A 17110-nucleotide genomic window follows, 5' to 3' on the forward strand; every position below is an offset into this window, starting at 1 on the left:
ATGCTGTACAGAGGCCATATCTTTTTGTACTAGGGTCTGTATTCAAGGTGGTCTGTAGTGTGTTGCAGGTGTCTTCTGATGTCCAAATGATCTCCCTTACAAGTACTATGTTGATGCCTTCTCTTACCTGGATTGGCCATTGGGAACTTTCCTTAGCCTGCTTGTGGGGGAAAGTGATATTGTAGGCTGATGAGGGATGAGAGATTGCAGTTACATGCCTGTCTGTAGTTACATTTGTGAATATATATCTGAATACTCCTCATGGTATACTGGGATATGATATGATGTGATTGCAACACAACTGCTGTCTAATATGACAGGATACTGTCTAATGGGCAATAATTATGTCTAATTAGCTAGGGGACAAACCTAACTTGTCTAATTAGATACGACTGCATAATGCAGCTAATCCTGCATGATTAGGCAGGATTAGACATAATTAGACATAATTAGCTCAGGAGGGTTTTCCTGATGTTGGCATTTACAGTCCCTCGGGTAGATATCTGGTTACCTCACCCGCGCGTTTGTAGGGTTCCCGAGCGCCTGATGTGCTTCTTTGACCCTCAGATATTACTAACAATAGCATAGATTATATTTGCAAGTATATCCAATATTTGAAGCACGGGAGGCGTGTATCTGGCCCTCCAGCAGGCCGGGATGGACGGGGAATGGAGAGGCCGGGGTCCCAAATGGCGTGGGAACTGGGACTGTAATGGACTGTGGCTCCCCCGCCACAGGACCGTAGATCTCACGGAAGAAACCCCTTTAAATATTGATGTAGATATAAGACAGGACTTTATCAATACTGTGTATGTGTCCGTACGCGTCAAGACTGGCATTCCGCAACTTGACCAGTCACCAGACACTAGTACCTCGAATACTCGATGGTTTCTGACTGGAGTCGGGGATTGGCGCTTGCGCCGCTACGATAGTTTTAGTACGTGATCAGGAAAAGCCCGAAGCCCTAATCGCCTATGGTGGCTGGCTTAGTACGAAAAGTAGAGCCCGAAAGCAACCTGAATGATAATATTTGGTATTTGATGGCTCAATTCCCGAAAAGCAGAGACCTTGCTAGTCGCAAGGTGATATACCAGATTTGACACGGTCACGCTCGGAAGCACGAACGCTCAGACTCCAGACCCTGCTGAGGCAGCTGCACTGCATGGACCACGTCCATTTACTGGGAAAAGACAATCCTGACCACCAACACAACACAGACCACAGGGTGACACAACCATGGCCGCCCCATCTCAGCCCGAAAAGAGCATCCTCGATCTGATTGACACCTGCGACAACTTCCGCCTCTCCTCGTGTCCCGAGCGGCTCGTTCCCTGGCGGCTCTCGCCCTCGCCGAGCAGCCCCGTCGTCGGCCTACTGCGCCCGCCCATCGTGCAGAAGTTACAGGCCGAGCCGTCCGGCGCGTGGCACATCGCCGGCGTGAACGGGATTACGGGCGTGAGCTTCGACGAGAAGGTGTCCGCGCCCGCGCAGCGCACGGCGGTGATGCGCGAGCTGTGTGCGCGCTGGCGCGACGAGGGGTTCGCGCCGGGCGTGATTGGCCCGGCCAAGTGGCGGGGGGAGATGTATCCCGTGTATGCGCGCCCGTTCGGCGCAAGGGGGAGGGAGGGGAACGGGAATTATGTGTGCGAGATGGAGCGGAGCGCGTGTGCGCTGTTTGGGGTGGTCACGTATGGGGTGCATATGACGGTGTACGAGGAGGATGAGCGGGGTGTGAGGGTGTGGGTGCCGACGCGCGCGAAGAGCAAGCCTACGTGCGTACGCTCGATTTTCTCCCTACCGTGCCTGGTCTGAGCTCGTTCCAGCTGGCCCGGCTTTCTGGACAACAGCGTCGCAGGTGGTATTCCCTCTGGCATGGGCGCGTTCGAGGCGCTCGTGAAGGAGTCGATGGAGGAGGCGAGCATCGACGCCGACATTGTGCGCGCGCACGCGACCGCGGTCGGGGCTATTTCATACTTCTTCCAGTACGTGCGTCGTCCCCTCTAGAGGCCCACCCCTTGTTCCTGCTCCCGCCGACTCATGCGTGCCCGCGCAGGACGAAAGACGGCTGGTTGCAGCCGGAGATCGAGTTCGTGTACGATCTGCGCGTGCCCGCGGGCTTGGGCGAGCAGGAGAGGGAGCGGTTCCGGCCGAAGCCGCTCGACGGTGAGGTCGAGGCGTTCGAGGTACCGTCTCCCCCCGCGTTCCCTGTCAATATTACATCGTAGCCTAACCCGCATTTGAATCCCGTATAGCTCCTCCCCCTGGATGAAGTCCTCACCCGCATGCGCGCTGGGCTGTTCAAGCCGAACTGTGCGCTGGGTACGTTCGTTCTTCTCTGCCTCATGCTCAGATTCGACACAATGTACTTCATTCTGATACATCCCCTTCGTCCGCGCAGTCATCATCGACTTCCTGATGCGCAGGGGGTTCATTACGCCTGACAACGAGCCGGACTACATGGAGATCCTCACGCGGCTGCATTCGCGGTTCGAGTACGAGCGGTGGGGCGAGCTGGGCGCGTAGCAGTGGACGTATGAAGATAGAAAGATGAAAGGAAGAAGCTGAGTATGATAGGTAAGATAGACGGTGTACTGACTCCCTTGGACGATATATACATAACCCGAGAACAGGGAAAGTCCATAACTCACCATACGTGCAGTGAACAGACCGTGTGTAATAAGGTTCACTGGCAGGCCATCACCAAACAATGCAGTCGGACGCACAACGCCGCTCGGTTCCCAGCACCCTGTCAACCCGAATAAGATATGTGAACGTCAAACCAACTCGCTTCCCCAATCGCGCATCCAATCAAGCAAGCCATCCGTCAAACGCGCCTGTTCGTCCCTACGCTACTCGCTCCCACCCGTATATAACTGCCCCTCGCGCCCCGGCGCCCCCCTCACCACCACCATGTCCTCCAGCTCCGCACGCGTGCGCGCCGCCGACGCGCCGTCCTTCGTCGTGCTCAACGGCGCCTCGCGCCTGCTATCGGGCCTGGCTTCGAAGGCGGTGACGATCGTCACCTACGCGCTCGTGTTCGCGGCGGACTTTGTGCTCGCGCTGCTGAACTTGGTGCTGCCGGAGAAGAAGGAGGGGGAGGTGGGTCCCGGGCGCGGGGGCCTGTGGCCGGAGTACCGCGCCCCGGATTTTGGGCAGGAGAAGCCGGACAGCAGGTGCTCGTGCCCCGCGCTCAACGCGCTCGCGAACCACGGTGAGGCCACCCCAATCCCGCACGCGCACGCTCCTCTCCTCTTACCTTGCTCATTGCGATACCGCAGGCATTCTGCCCCGCAGCGGGCGGCGCATCCCGTTCCAGCAGCTGACGCGCGTCATCCGGGAGACGTACAACTTCGGGCCGACGTTCTGCTTCTTCGTGCCGTGGTACGCGGCGGGGCTGCTGGGCCGGAGCTACTGGGCGGACTCGTTCGACCTCGCGGACCTGGACGTGCACAACGGGATCGAGCACGACGCGAGCCTGACGCGTGCGTCCTTGCGTCGCTGCGCGTTGCCTGCTCACAAAGCTGATGTACTCTACCTCTGCACAGGCGACGACACGGCGCACGCGCGGGACCAGGGCGTGCCCGCGCCGCACCTCGTCGAGTTCCTGCTCGCGCACGCGAGCGGGCCGCCGCACGACGGCGCGCCGACGCTCACGGCCGCGGACCTGTCCGAGGTGTCGGGCAAGCGGCGCGTCAACGCGCGCGCGAAGAACGGGCAGTTCTCGCTCAGCGCGTTCCACAAGATGTTCGGGTCGTCCAAGTGCGTCTTCCGCCCCCCCCTTCCCCCCCTCAGCTTCAACGGTGGTGGTTGACGCGAAGTGGGTGACAACAGCTCCGCGACGCTGCTGACGATCTTCGGCGGGTCGCTCCCCGACCTGCGCGCGCTGCTGCTGGAGGAGCGCCTCCCGCGCGGGTGGGCGCCGCGCTGCCGGCGCGCGCTCGGGCTGACGTTCGCCGAGTTCAACGCGACGGTGCTGCGCATCGAGGCGGGCGTGCACGAGGAGCACGACGTGATGATGTGGCGCGTCGGGCGCCCGCGCGCGCTGGCGGAGAAGATGGAGGAGTGGATGGAGGGGAAGCTGGATAGCGCGATGGGGATGGGCGCGGGGGAGGCGCTCAGGAGCGATTCGGGGGTGTTTGTGGAGAGGAAGGATGAGTAGAGCCTGGGGAGGCGCGTCTATGCGAGATATGATACCCTTTGCAGTGCTGCGAGACAGGTGGAGATGATGCTATCATTCATTCTGCTTTGACTGGCCTGTCGACGCTCTCTGAGACGTAAAGCGCGCGTGATAAGGACTCTGCGAGCTTCTGGCACCGTCATGGTACTGGCGGTGTCTGCTGTCTATCAGCATGTATTATATGCCATACTGGATTCACGTTGCCGTCTTGTTCCAGCAGCCACATCCACCCAATCAGGAAACCCCCTTCCCAATCCGTCGTGTTCACCAATTTCGCTTGAAATGACGTCACCCTCACGCCTTGCACTCTACCCAAGCATCTCGAACACCCCTCGCCTATAGCTACCTCCCCACCAACCCAACCCCAATAAAAACGCACGTCATGCCCGCGCGGGACGTCTCGCACCGCGCCCAACTCGTCCTCGCCGCGCTCACCGCGGCGCTCGCCACCGCGTCCGTCCTCGCGCTGTACGACCGGCACCGCCGGCGCGCGGCGCGGCGCGCGCTGGACGAGGAGGTGCGGAGGTCGATCGCGGCGCACGAGCCGAGGGAGGATGTGAGCGTGCGGGTGGGCCGGGGGGCGTCGTCGCTTCGAAATATGGGAGAGAAGGAGGGGGAACGGGAGACGGGGAGGGATGGGGATGGGGGAGCGGGGCTGGAGTACGACGAGGAGCTGATACGCGAGCAGCTCGCGCGGAACTATGCGTTTTTCGGGGAGGAGGGGATGCGGGGGGTGCGAGGGGGCCGCGTGGTGGTCGTCGGGTGCGGGGGCGTGGGCAGCTGGGCGGCGGTGATGCTCGCCAGGTCGTGCGTGTCCCTTCTTTCTTCCTTTCCTCGCCTCGCCTCGCCTCCCCGTCCCCTCGTACTAACCAACCAACCAACCCACCGGCAGCGGCGTCGCCAAGCTGCGCCTCGTCGACTTTGACTACGTCACGCTCTCCTCGCTCAACCGGCACGCGACCGCGACGCTGGGCGACGTCGGCACGCCCAAGGTCAGGTGCGTGCAGCGCGCGCTGCGGCAGGTATGCAAGTGGCTCGACGTCGAGGCGTGCGTGGATATCTGGCGCAAGGAGGAGGGGGGCCGGTATCTGGAGGGCGTGGATTGGGTTGTCGGTGCGTTTTGGGGGACGGGGGAAGGGAAGGGGAAAGGGTGCTGATGGGGATACAGATGCGATAGATAATATAGCGACCAAGGTGGATCTGCTGCACTACTGCCACGCGCACGACATCAAGGTGCGTCTCCCCTCCTGCCTCCCCTCCGCCCGTTCCGGCCCTGGCCCTGAGTTGAATCGGCAGGTGTTCTCGTCGATGGGCGCGGGTGCGAAGAGCGACCCGACGCGCGTGCAGATCTCGGATATCTCGTACACGATCTACGACCCCCTGGCGAGGTCGGTGCGCCGGCGGCTGCGCGTGCTCGGGGTGGCGAGCGGTGCGTGCCCTCCTCCACGTCCGAATGTATGCATGGATGAAAGCTGAATGAACGTGCCAGGGATCCCGGTGGTGTACTCGACGGAGGTGCCGGGGGACGTGCGGCTGCTGCCGCTGCCGGAGGCGGAGTTCGCGAGGGGGAACGTGAAGGAGCTGAACGTGTTTGATGATTTTCGGGTGCGGATACTGCCTGTGATCGGTGAGCGCGCGCCTGCCCGTCGCCTCTTCCCTCCACCGCCTTTTGGTTAATGCAGGCAATTGCACGCAGGCCCGCTGCCGTCGATTTTCGGATTGCACATTGCGACGTATATACTGTGCGAGTTGGCGGGGAGGCCGATTGCGAACCCGCTGCCGATCAAGAACCGGCGGAAGCTGTATGAGAGGCTGTGGAGGGATTTGCTGACGAGGGAGTCGCGGTTGGCCGGGGAGCAGCTGAAGTACGTGTTCGCGAAATCGTTCCCTGCCGTTTGCTCATACTTACCTGCACCGCCTAAACCAGCCGGCTCCCGATAGACGAAGACGACGTGTCGTTGATCTTCGAAGACGTGCACCTGGGCCGGTCGGTGGTGCCGCCGCACGCGGTGCCGACGAAGGCGGTGCTCGTGCGGTGGGACCCGAGGGAGGAGGTGAGCGTGGAGAACGTGGTGGTGATGGAGGGGAGGGAGGCGGAGCGGCATGTGCGGGAGTGCTGGGATCTGGGGCGGCGGCCGGGGGAGGTGTGGGGGGCGGCGGTGGAGGGGGTGGTGAGGAGGAGAGCGGAGGAGGTGCGGAGGGCGAGGGCGGCGGTGCTGGGGTAGGCCGTGGAGGCTTGCTTTGCGTCCACGCGACGAGTATTTGGGCTTTGCAGGTGACGAGTTGGATCGTGTTTGAATGGATGCTTCGATGTCCGCCGTGTGCGTTATTTATATGCCTTGTCTGATCGATCGACGTGTGGCTATCAGGATCGTCGCGCGTTCGCCTCCGCCAATGGCATGCGAGTTCCTTCTGGAGCGCGGATCTATTCTCCAGTGGTGTAGTCAGTTGCCGCTTTGCGCTAGGATGCCTCCCCCTAACCTCGCCCCACTCCCCGACCACCCGTACCTCACAGCCTCCGCGCTCGGCGTCGGTTCGTGCCGTTTTCGACTGGTTCGTGTTTGCTCCCCTCTTTTCCTTTCCTGTCCTTTCCTCGCCTTCGCCTTTCCCCCCGCCCCCCTACGTGCACTCACCGCGACCCCCTCGCAGGCACCTACGGCTGCGCGGGCAAGTCCCTCGCGCTCACCGAGCTGCGCCTCGCGCGGGCGCGGGAGGAGTTCCTGGAGAGGCCGGGGATCAGGGACTGTTTTACGGTGGAGATGCTGCCGGTGAGGGTTGTGCTGGAGAGGCGGGGGGGAGGGGGGGAGGGTGGTACGTGTTTGATGAAGGAGCGCGCGCGGGCGTGAGGGAGGACGGGACGCCACAGCTACTCGATATGGTATGGGTATTGCCGTTTATGGACGTAGTGGCGTTTTGTGTACCAGTAAGAGCCAGACTGCTAACTTATGCACGCGTACGGGCGGGTGGATAAGGCTTAGGAATGTAAGCAGGGTTGTCCTTGAGCGGCGTTGCAGTACTAGTCGTCATTCTCGTACACGCGAAACAGGGAACAAACTCGCCCGTCTACGAACGCGCCCCCATACCTTCTGCGGCGCCGGCACGTAGGATATCTGATTTCCTCCGGGGAAGGCTGGACGTCGACGGCGCCTGCACGAGCCTCTCATCAGCGGTGAATCACCATCCGAAGTGGACCTGTCTACCTGCGATATCGTGCAGATGCTCCACCTTGGTAGCGCCGACGTCAGCGTGGTCACTCAGACAGGCGCGGATGTTGAGTACACACCCTCTTCGAGAGCGCGATGCTGGCTTGCGCCATGCTGATCCCTCGCTGCGTCGCTATCTCCCCGACTCTGGGGAGCTCACGGTCATCGAGTGCTGGACTCGCGTGCCGGCTGGGTGCATCGCTCTGGAGAAACTGGTGGGTCGCGCTTACGGCTAAGCTAAGGAGGGCTGAAGCTGGGCCGTCTCTTGTAGGGTCTGGTGAGGACTCGGAGGCCCATCGCGAGGGGAGACCAGATGAGCGACCCGGCTCCGAACGTCTGCATAGCATAGGCGCAGTTGTGAATGGGCGATAGTGATATGGCTGGCTGATGGAGCTTGAGCGTCGGGTACATCCCGCGCTCCTCTGCGCGGTACAGGGGGGTGTAGTGGTGCTGTATCGACACGCACGGGCTGAGGTCGTGCGCGATGGCGTAGTCTGCCCATCTTCGGTGTGTCACGGAGCACGCATGGGAACAGGGGAGAAGTGGATTATTGGCGTACTTTGCATGGCCTGGACTGATGAGTGTGAGCTGTGGCCGGAACGATGGTGGGTGTTATCGCTTACACTGGCACGCGTGGCACGAGCTCATCCCGATGTACCGCACCCATCCAGCTTGCACGACGTCGTGGAGGGCTTCCATCTGTGTTTGTGCTGTGAGGAGGGGTCGGAGTGTTGAGCTGGGCGACGGTATCGTACTGTTTCCTCGGTTGGCGTACATACCATAGTCGAAGCGGTGGCCTATACAGTGATTCAACGCATGTGGGCAGCCGCCCTATAATGAAACACGTTTACATTGCAGAACGTCGATACAGTCTGTTTGGGGTCTCTAAAGGCTCTGTTTGACCGCGTCTAAAATATGCTGGGCTCGATTTAGCTATTAATGGGCTTTGTTGGGCTCGTAGCAAAAAGGGCTTGCTTTGCGACCCAGGCCGTGTTGATTTCCGTAGCTGCAAGCGTCGAGAAATGACGGTACTGGCGGGAGCTTGGTGTCATAATCCTTTGCTACCGCTCCCACACCTGGTAAATGAGGCGCCGCGTGAGTCTGCGATCTGGTCGCCTAATTCGTTATATGGAGCAGGCAGGTCTGACCTTTGTCATGATGACGACCTCCCCCCCGCGGAAGGCCCAGCCTCTTGATCGTCTTCCCCAGTCACATTTCGGACAACCTGTTCGAGTACATCCAGTGATGTTGCAGCAAAAAGGGGTGTGGGACGTTGCCAGTGCTTACATTGGAAGTGGCAAAGGCATTGATGCCAAGGTGATAGCTTTGTGGCCCTTGTGAGCTACCGCTGGCCTTAAGCTTCGGGAAGATCAACATACGCTGTTTGGATGTGCTCAGCTACTTCGTCCTCGTCATTCGTGACCCAGTCTAGCCATTCGAGCTCCCGTAGCCCGAGCAGCCAAGGATTATCCGAGATACCTTCAAGCCCGCATGACGTGGTCGCACTAGTAGCACACGTCGAGAGATGTCAGAATTCCAAGCCAGAAGATTAGGCACTCTTGACGCTTACCGTACGGCACTTTCTTGGGTCCCTCGTCGTTGCTAGGCATGATCGCGTCTGAAACTAGGATCAACCGGGGAAAAGAATGTTGTTAGGACCCAGGAAGCTACTGTACTATGGGTTAGTTATTGTACGCGACGCTTCACGGACTATATGCACGGCTGCCGGTACATCCATGTCTAACCCGAAAAGTCATACCTGAGGAGTTCGGCGCCGTACATCTTGTTCCTTTCCAAAGACTTACTCATATACCCCGATGAATCGGGGTTACGCGGCTGATCAAGCGGGTGAGCATCGGACGACCACGTACTACTAGTACACTGGCAGAGACACGACCCGAGCACAAGGCTGAGTTGGTTTCATCGCCCTTGCCTCTGGAATGTGACATCCGAAAATACACTTTCCCCTGCAAAGCCTCCTGCTTGGTCTTAATACTGAGAGCACAGTCAAGACCAGTAGCTCCAGTACAGTCAGTAGTCACTAGCATGTCCAGGTATACAGAAGGACCGTCCAATAGCAGATGGACTCACCGCCCAAGATACGAACATTAACTTGCTAGAGACTCAGAGATCAACAGACAGAACCTGCCAGTATCACATAGAAAAAGAATCAATATCCGAGTCATCACCAAATTATGTCCAGATTTTTATGTATCCGTCAAGGATCGAGAAGACTAAGCACCGAGAATGAAAACTTGCCCAATCATGCAATGTTGAAGTCTATCAGAACTATAGGATGTCTCTGAAGCACGCGGGATTCATCTTCATCCAGCCTGAGGCCTGAGGGCTCGCAGTGCACCAGGCACCCGATCCTCGAATCCTGAGTAGGTCTGCAGTGTTGCAATGTCCGCGGTCTCGACGCAAGGGTATTGAGCAGGGATAACTACAGAATCATGCGACGCGGCAAAATGCGTTTCAGTGAGCTTATTATCCGAGCAGACTAACTCCCGTTACGTATTAATTTCAAGGGAGACAGATATGCATAGGTCCAGGTCAAACAGGATTGAAATCTCAGGTATACGTGCACTTACCGCGAGGGGTCAGGTGTTTGTCCAGCTTCACGTTTCGGCTCTCGCAACGAATGGCAAGCAGGTCTATTCTTGACACAGAGTGTTCCGTATCTTCGCACCCTTCCCAAACTTCCGAATCTCCTACGATTGCCAACAGCTTCAGGAAGGGAAGTACTGAGGGGTCGCTGATAAAATTTGTAATGATGAAAGTAAACTCGCGTTCTATCTCCTGAGCTTTGTGGAGTTCATCTATGTCGAGGGAATGGGGCCCACAGATAATGGTGAGATCACGGAGCTGCCAAGCTCGCTCAAGACCTGCCGGGGTGACCTCCGCTTCGACGCGGGCCAACATATGCAAATTGATAGTGAGAGACCTCAAGGCAGGGAGGGCTGAAAAGTCCAGCCGCCCGAGAATGTTATATAAGCATCCCTGTCCCCCTCCAATCTTCAGGGACTCGAGTGTAACAAGGGACTTCGACTGCAAAGCATCTAGCAGACTGAAGAAGGACCCGATGACGACCGCGCCTGTCAGTTCCAGTATCCGCAGGTCGGAATTGTGTATCCAAGGATAAGTGTCTCGCGTAAAACGACAGAGCACAAAGCGGAGCGTTCGAAGAGCCGGCAGCCTGGGCCACTGTATCGGCGGTAGTTCCAAGAGTGTCAAGCAAAGCTCTTCCAGGTGGGGGAGTTCAAGAGAAGTGCCGAGGAACTCCGGATGCAAGGGAGGCAAGTGCAGGCAGGGCGAGGGCATGCTAAGATTTACACATTCGAGGCGCCCGTTTAACGTAAGACTTCGGATGCGCGATGAGATTCCCAGCGCAGAGAGTTGAATTTCGGGCTTGAAAAATGGCAGCTGTATGATCAGAGATGTCACGGATGGGCAAGCGTCGAGGAGGGCCCGGAGACGGCGCTCGTATCGTGTTTTGGCCATCATGGCTTGGAGGCTCAGGCGCCCGCTGGAGACATTCTCAACCAAGTACAGGGACTGCACCGCACGCGCGAGTTCGGGATTCCCTGTCAGAGTGCTAGCCAAGCTGTCTACGTCGTCGAGCGTTTTGAGCGCTGCCGCGGTATAGAGAAGGCTTCTCGCCGGAATATACCAATTTTGGCAGACGAGAAGAAGAGGGGAAAGGATTTTTTGGTTGTGTAGTGTCTTGGCTCGCTGATTCTCCACGAATGTGGACAGTGGCATTCCAGGTGGAGGCCCGATGGCGTGGTGCGGACGCCCGTACTCCGACTGATTTTCCAAGCATTCCCTGATGATAGGCAGCATCAACTCGTACGGCAGGGTCTGAGCAATGCTGTATACGTAGCTTGCATGCGCTGAGATTGTCTTTTCCTTGAAGAAGACCCGATGAAATGTTGGAACCACGAGTCTTTTCCGAGACATTCCTTCAAACGTTAACTAGTGGTGGAGAGCGACCAGAATGAATGCCGACTCGGATAAGTATCCTCGCAGTCGACTGACACACTGTGTGACTCGATGAACAAGTCAGTCCCGTCTGTTCCTCAGTACGCCAGCGAGCCATCTCACCTTCCACGCCAGCTCAACAGGCTGCAACGTTCTGAGCAGAATGACTGACACCCGAGACGTGGCCATCCCAGTTCGGGAATACCTCTTGAGCTTCGATATACGTAAAGTACACTAGACTACATCTCATCACCACTTTAAAAAGTCGCATATGGTCGGAGTGCGTGCCAGGGACGTCGGAGGACCGAAAAGAAGTCTAGATGGTCACACTTTGACACCTCGGGGACTTGATTTCCCCTCTCCGACATGGTCCGACTGTAAATGTGGGCCCATCGAACTGCAAATGGCTGTAATAGCACCGGTTTCGCATTGGGTTTGCAGGCCCTCGTATCTTAGTATGTATCCTGCATTACAGCCGTTTGCAGATTGATGGGCCCACTTTTCAAAAAGCATTTACAGTCGCACCACGTCGGACAAGCAATTGTAAGTCCCCGAGAGACGGAAACCAGACCATTTGGACTTCCCCACCTTCTTCCGACGTCCCTGGCACCCACTCCGACCCACTCCGACTATACGCGATTTTCTGAATTGGTGGTCTATCGATCTGCAAACGGCTGTAGAAGAACATATGCACTCCTTGAGTCGTCTGTACCCTGAACTATCCACTACGGGTGCGGCCGACTCATTAACTGAATACTTCTCGCACTTTACTGCTGTTGTACCGGGGAAGATGGAGGTCTCCTACTTTAATCTAACAGAAGACAGGCTCGCACCACCGGCACAGGAACTCTTCCGGAGATGGGTCGGTTCTGTCCACTTGTGACTCTAGGTGCAGAATCTCGGGATGTGGGTAGGGATATGCAAGCATCAACACAGCGCAGAGAAGACAGTCCCTCGAGTCCATCCTAACATCAGCTGTCCGCGGAAGAGTACTAGTGGGGACCCGCGAAGATCCCGTCGAAGACCGGCAGTGATTGGGTGGGGCGAACGTTGTGGAGCCTTGGCGGCCGTCGTAGTTGTAATGAATGGAATGACTGGGGGTGCTACGAGAAAGCGTTACAGAGGACGTCCCCTCTGAGAACAAAGGACTATCGGCCAAACTTACAGCATCGCGGCCCTCATGACCATGTCCTTAAGGTGACCACCAGTGAACTCTGCCCCCACTGCATGGCTGCCAGGGCTGTAGACGGGAGAGCTATAGGAGCGGCTGCGTGAAAGGTGTACAATCCAAGCTCGAGCAGCCCTGGTTTCCCGCTGGGATTGAAAAGGGCCACAGTGGGCCGTCCTGTCGCCAGGAAACATACGGCGCATCGTGAAGTCCCGACCGAGTAACCGCACAAGTGTAAAAGGTACGCGTACATTCACTGCACCATTCCATACAGTCCACATCCCAGACATCACATCCCAGATGCAAGCGCAGACTCCAAACAAGGACCGGGGAGTCTGTTCTTGCGTCTGAGATAAGAGTGCGAGCTGCTGCAAGGAAGCTTCCCTGTTGGTGTCCAGGTTAGGAACCTGCCTTGGGCCAATATGTTCAAATGCACCGGAGGACTGCCTGACTACGAACAGGCTCACTATCTGACACGAGAACGTGATTAATCAAAGGCTTCAAAGGAAAGGCTTCTACGGAGGTCTTGACCGGATCCATCCGGCGGATCTCAGCACCAGCCACAGCCCTCTCGCCGATTCCTTGCTCGGTAGACCGCGGCGTCTCGGCTGGAGCAAAGTAGCACACGTCCACAGCGTTGCCAGTGAGGATAAAAAAATGTTCTTCTTGGAGGACGAGATATCGCGGTGGGGAAGCAAGCAACCGGCGCAATACTGAGACGACCATCGCCCTGGAGTTCACGTCGGCATGCCAAACGTATCTGCTTGCGTGCGCTCCTCCCGCGCCGTGACGAAAGCCCACGTACCAGATAACCGTGCCGTTGGATGCCGCATCCCGGGGACTTCTCACAGGTTACCGGGACTGCGTATATGGGTGTGTGGGTGTACGACTCCGCGAAGAGATCAGCGCCCCGGACAATCGGTAGTGGTAAACTCACTCAGTGGAAGAAAATAGGATGAGCTTCGCGAAGAGCCGTGGTAGATGGTTAAGTATGTGCGTACGCAGGAAGGCTTTTGTTGACCAGGGTACGTGGTGTCCCGCCTGAACAGGGAAGCCTCGGGGAGTCTCGCCAGTAGGGACCCTCTGTCGCAGGCTCCGTGCTCCCACAGCGCAGACAAAATTAAATGGGATTCCCGGACGGGACTTCTGGTCTCCTGAGGCCTCCGAGCCACCAGTCTGAGCGGGGCATGATCGTATCGCTTTGTGAGGGAACGCTACAAAGGAGAGTTTCCAAGATAATGAAGCCGTGATAGCTTCCCGGCCCATGAAGACATCCTCAGAAACCGTACCGTCTATGAGGCACACCGGTGTAGTATAGACACAGAGTCGAGGTTAGGAAGGTAGTCAGATCCTGCCTCTCAGATGCACGCCGTCGTGGAGAAATAAGACGACAGCGATCCTACCCGCAGACGTGTGGATGGACAAACCTCGCGCGCAGCGGTATGTATACCTTCGCGGCGCCAATCCGCAGTCCACAGTGCCCGTACAAAGTCCGCTCCGGGGCCATGGTAAGGTATCACCGCTGGATCGGTCGCAGACACGGATACAGGCTTGACAGTGCGGGCGGGATCTATGAAAGGCTATTAAAGTTGTGAGTGTTCTCATACTTAGTGTGCAGCCTTCCCGTATGCTGCGAAGAGCGGTACTGGCCCATTCGAAGGGTTGACTCAGTCATCTTGGGTATAGATGAGAGTATTTGGGAATCGAAGGGTGCCCAGCCGCGAGATACGATGCCTTTTACCAAAGCTGTGGAAGCCTGCCCCGGGACAAATCCAGGCGTAGATTCCGCCATCGCGGTGCTCACATTCAACGCCACGAAAGGCGGGGCCACGGTCACAAGCAAGTAGAAAGCAGGATACCCAGACGACACGTTCCCGAGACCTGAATCATCCGCTCACCAAGACTGATTGAGGGTCATAGGATCCTACACAAAGATTGCCAAAGAGCCAGCAGATGACATTGCTGTCGAAAACCTAAAAGCACGAGGCTTCTGCCTACGCGACCTCGGACATAAGCACACTGCTGAGCCTTCAAACCGGTGCAGTATAGCAGCCTGTAGTAAGATGAAATACTGTCGTGAGCGACCGCAATATGTAATAATAGGCTCAAGTCGAACTTAAACTGACCGATCCGCTCTAAAGATGGTCCTCTGATCAATATTCGAGAGTAATCAAGACGCGTGTCGAGGCATCCCTCATACATCCGGGGTATCCTTGTGTTGGGGTGTGCCTGGGATTGGGCTGGCGGATGCGTAGATCTCTGCAGACGTCGGTTCCTCCCAGTTCACCGGAGCACCCAATCCCAAGGCGCGTAATTCCAGGGTGCCCAAACGCGCTGCGTGTTATTCGAGCAGAGCAGGTCGCTTGGAGGGAAGACGCATCTCGGAGATCAAGACGCAGAAGACCGTGAGGCAAGTGCGGAATCACGACATCCGCGGGAGCCAATCGCGCCTGCGCTAGGACCGAACAGCGTGCAACTGTGTGTCCAAGTATATCTGCGACGCTAATGAATCGCTGCCTTCGTTCTTAAGGGCCAGGAAGGCTTTCGTGGGGAGAACTCTGAGTAGGCGACTCGGAGAAAAGCCATGCGTGCTGTGGATTCCCATAGCTTCAGACTTTGCTGACTTGCAGAGGTTTCTGATCAACGATGTGGCAGAGACTTGAAGGTACATTAGTCTCCGAATAAACCGAATAATAATACCTCGAGGCCCTAAATAAATGGAAGATGTGTAAGGAAGAGTCACAAAAATAACATACGGACCAGGAAGTGAGCAAATAAACACCGGAACGTTGCAGAGATGGCGAGAAGGATATGTCGGGAAAGGCTTTGATCGCTATATTGGGAAATTACACGTGGCGTGCGCCAATGACATCCTGACAAAGGCTGGGGCGGCTTTTTTCAGAATAATACGCTTTTAAAGCTGACGCTCAGCCGCGCGGATTCCATCATTCACTGCTCTCCCCCAATCCATAACGATGTCCTCCAACTCTTCAGAATCCACCCTTGCCCCCGCCCCCGCCGTCGCACTTCCCCGCAGACAAAATCCGCCGAATGGCGCTAGCCTCGAGATCAGACCGCCGGTGTGGCCGGTAGACCACTCGGATGCGCCAGAACCGACGCCACTACCCGCAAAGTGCGCAAGACATGAGCTCGGGCGGGAGGGTATTTGTTGTAAAGAGCTCAAAGACGACGACGAGCGGACACTCGTCGACCCAGATATTGTCAGAGACGTGTGAGTACCTCCCCAGTCGCACTCGCTTACCGTGAGAGAAGGCGCCTTGAACGCTCTTTCTGACTCTCATGTTTTCTGTAGTGTTATCGGTCTCTCAGATGGCCTTACCGTCCCATTCGCCCTCACAGCGGGCCTCTCCTCGCTAGGTAACTCGCGCGTGGTCGTGCTGGGCGGCATCGCCGAGCTCATCGCCGGCGCCATTTCCATGGGCATTGGCGGCTTCCTCGCATCGCAGGCCGAGCGCGACCACTACCGCTTTCAGGCCAAGCACACCGCCTCGCGCGTTCTGCGCTCGTGCGCGGGCGAGATGGAGCGCGAGGTGCACGCCATCCTCGGCCCGCTCGGTGTCGAGGAGAGCCTGTCGCGGCAGGTCGCGAACTCGCTCAGGGAGGTCGAGGTCGGGGCTGAGATGGGCGAGTACGCGGCCACGGGCGACCTCGAGTCAAGCAATAAGCTTAAGTTCCAGCCCACGGTGGGGCTCACGCCGTTCCTGCTCAAATTCGGCGAGGGTATCGAGGACGTGACGACATCAAGGATGTACACGTCCGCGTTCACCATCGGCTTGGGATACCTCCTCGGCGGTATCATCCCCCTCCTGCCCTATTTCTTCATCCCCCAAGCACATGTGGCGTTGATGTGGTCGTGTATCATCACCGGTGTCATCCTCTTGATATTCGGTGTTGTGAAGGCGCGGGTGACGGGTGCAGCGGGCTCAGGGATTGGCGGGTACGTGTGGGGAGCGGTCAGCACGCTCATGGTAGGAGGCGCTGCTGCGGGTGCTGCATATGGTATCGTCGCTGCATTGGAGGGATAGTGGTTTGCCGTGTTCTTGTATTGGTGCGCTGGATGCTGTGGCCGCTTTCGTCGAGCGCGCATATAGTTCCTCTTTTGACGATGTATTTCTAGTCTGGCTACACTACGCTATCTTGTTTCGAATAGACATCTCGCAACCTTTGCTGTTGGGCTACGAGTGCAATCCGGGGTTCGGGACGGGGTAGAGGAGGCATACCCGAAATTGGCCCGGGTGGAGTCTGGCCATGGCGTTTCTCAACTCGCTGATATGCGCCTCCGGCTTGTCTGGCTCGCTTCCAACTTGGGTGTCTACTCATCGATGTGGACCTAACATACTGGTGGCGGAATCTCTGCCCTGCACATAGCCCGAATAACCTTGCCTTGGACAGTTCAGCCGTACGCAGGATGACCGGAGAAGCTCATGCACGGCCCACTTCAGAGCCAGGACCGCCCCGATCGCGGAATGTCGCATGGCGAGAGGGCAAGGTAGACACCTTTAATCGCCTCCCTGAGATCCCGCGTTTGTGCGTCTCGCGCCACGGCATAGAGCAGCGATA

The 17110-nt window shown here is 57.6% G+C and overlaps 8 protein-coding genes across 8 annotated transcripts; 5 read left to right on the forward strand and 3 right to left on the reverse strand.

Moving 5' to 3' along the window:
- The first annotated feature begins 1518 nt into the window (after window positions 1–1518).
- On the forward strand, window positions 1519–2625 carry GLOTRDRAFT_101676 (LOC733379 protein-like protein). Its single transcript, XM_007872545.1, has 5 exons — window positions 1519–1772; window positions 1824–1982; window positions 2054–2183; window positions 2253–2319; window positions 2399–2625. The coding sequence occupies exons 1-5, from the start codon at window positions 1651–1653 to the stop codon at window positions 2521–2523; spliced, it is 603 nt and encodes a 200-aa protein (XP_007870736.1). The 5' UTR covers window positions 1519–1650; the 3' UTR covers window positions 2524–2625.
- A 246-nt stretch (window positions 2626–2871) lies between these two features.
- Window positions 2872–4159, forward strand: HTP1 (Cloroperoxidase; the record flags this gene model as incomplete). Its single annotated transcript, XM_007872546.1, has 4 exons — window positions 2872–3211; window positions 3279–3482; window positions 3546–3759; window positions 3832–4159. Exons 1-4 carry the CDS (start codon window positions 2911–2913, stop codon window positions 4157–4159), a joined length of 1047 nt encoding a protein of 348 aa, XP_007870737.1. The 5' UTR covers window positions 2872–2910.
- An 807-nt stretch (window positions 4160–4966) lies between these two features.
- On the forward strand, window positions 4967–6329 carry GLOTRDRAFT_81982 (uncharacterized protein; the record flags this gene model as incomplete). Its single annotated transcript, XM_007872547.1, has 7 exons — window positions 4967–4984; window positions 5070–5290; window positions 5346–5410; window positions 5474–5606; window positions 5667–5804; window positions 5874–6042; window positions 6105–6329. Coding segments are annotated over exons 1-7 (963 nt in total), but the record flags the coding sequence as incomplete, so codon positions are not given.
- A 314-nt stretch (window positions 6330–6643) lies between these two features.
- Window positions 6644–7023, forward strand: GLOTRDRAFT_133600 (uncharacterized protein; the record flags this gene model as incomplete). The annotated part of the gene is made up of 2 exons (XM_007872548.1): window positions 6644–6710; window positions 6827–7023. 2 exons carry the CDS (start codon window positions 6644–6646, stop codon window positions 7021–7023), a joined length of 264 nt encoding a protein of 87 aa, XP_007870739.1.
- Window positions 7024–7668: 645 nt separating this feature from the next.
- Window positions 7669–8088, reverse strand: GLOTRDRAFT_13977 (uncharacterized protein; the record flags this gene model as incomplete). Its single annotated transcript, XM_007872417.1, has 3 exons — window positions 7669–7874; window positions 7940–7954; window positions 8004–8088. Coding segments are annotated over 3 exons (306 nt in total), but the record flags the coding sequence as incomplete, so codon positions are not given.
- Window positions 8089–8533: 445 nt separating this feature from the next.
- On the reverse strand, window positions 8534–11340 carry GLOTRDRAFT_96778 (uncharacterized protein; the record flags this gene model as incomplete). Its single annotated transcript, XM_007872549.1, has 9 exons — window positions 8534–8605; window positions 8668–8728; window positions 8760–8859; window positions 8951–9004; window positions 9186–9216; window positions 9252–9400; window positions 9472–9496; window positions 9747–9823; window positions 9972–11340. 9 exons carry the CDS (start codon window positions 11338–11340, stop codon window positions 8534–8536), a joined length of 1938 nt encoding a protein of 645 aa, XP_007870740.1.
- Window positions 11341–12172: 832 nt separating this feature from the next.
- On the reverse strand, window positions 12173–14731 carry GLOTRDRAFT_96779 (uncharacterized protein; the record flags this gene model as incomplete). Its single annotated transcript, XM_007872550.1, has 7 exons — window positions 12173–12464; window positions 12527–12999; window positions 13061–13259; window positions 13467–13705; window positions 13957–14109; window positions 14271–14410; window positions 14656–14731. 7 exons carry the CDS (start codon window positions 14729–14731, stop codon window positions 12173–12175), a joined length of 1572 nt encoding a protein of 523 aa, XP_007870741.1.
- A 771-nt stretch (window positions 14732–15502) lies between these two features.
- Window positions 15503–16797, forward strand: GLOTRDRAFT_112622 (DUF125-domain-containing protein; the record flags this gene model as incomplete). The annotated part of the gene is made up of 2 exons (XM_007872551.1): window positions 15503–15761; window positions 15843–16797. Coding segments are annotated over 2 exons (992 nt in total), but the record flags the coding sequence as incomplete, so codon positions are not given.
- Between the last annotated feature and the right edge of the window lie 313 nt (window positions 16798–17110).

The sequence above is a fragment of the Gloeophyllum trabeum genome, assembly GCF_000344685.1.
Source record: "Gloeophyllum trabeum ATCC 11539 unplaced genomic scaffold GLOTRscaffold_00018, whole genome shotgun sequence".
NCBI classification, from domain to species: domain Eukaryota; kingdom Fungi; phylum Basidiomycota; class Agaricomycetes; order Gloeophyllales; family Gloeophyllaceae; genus Gloeophyllum; species Gloeophyllum trabeum.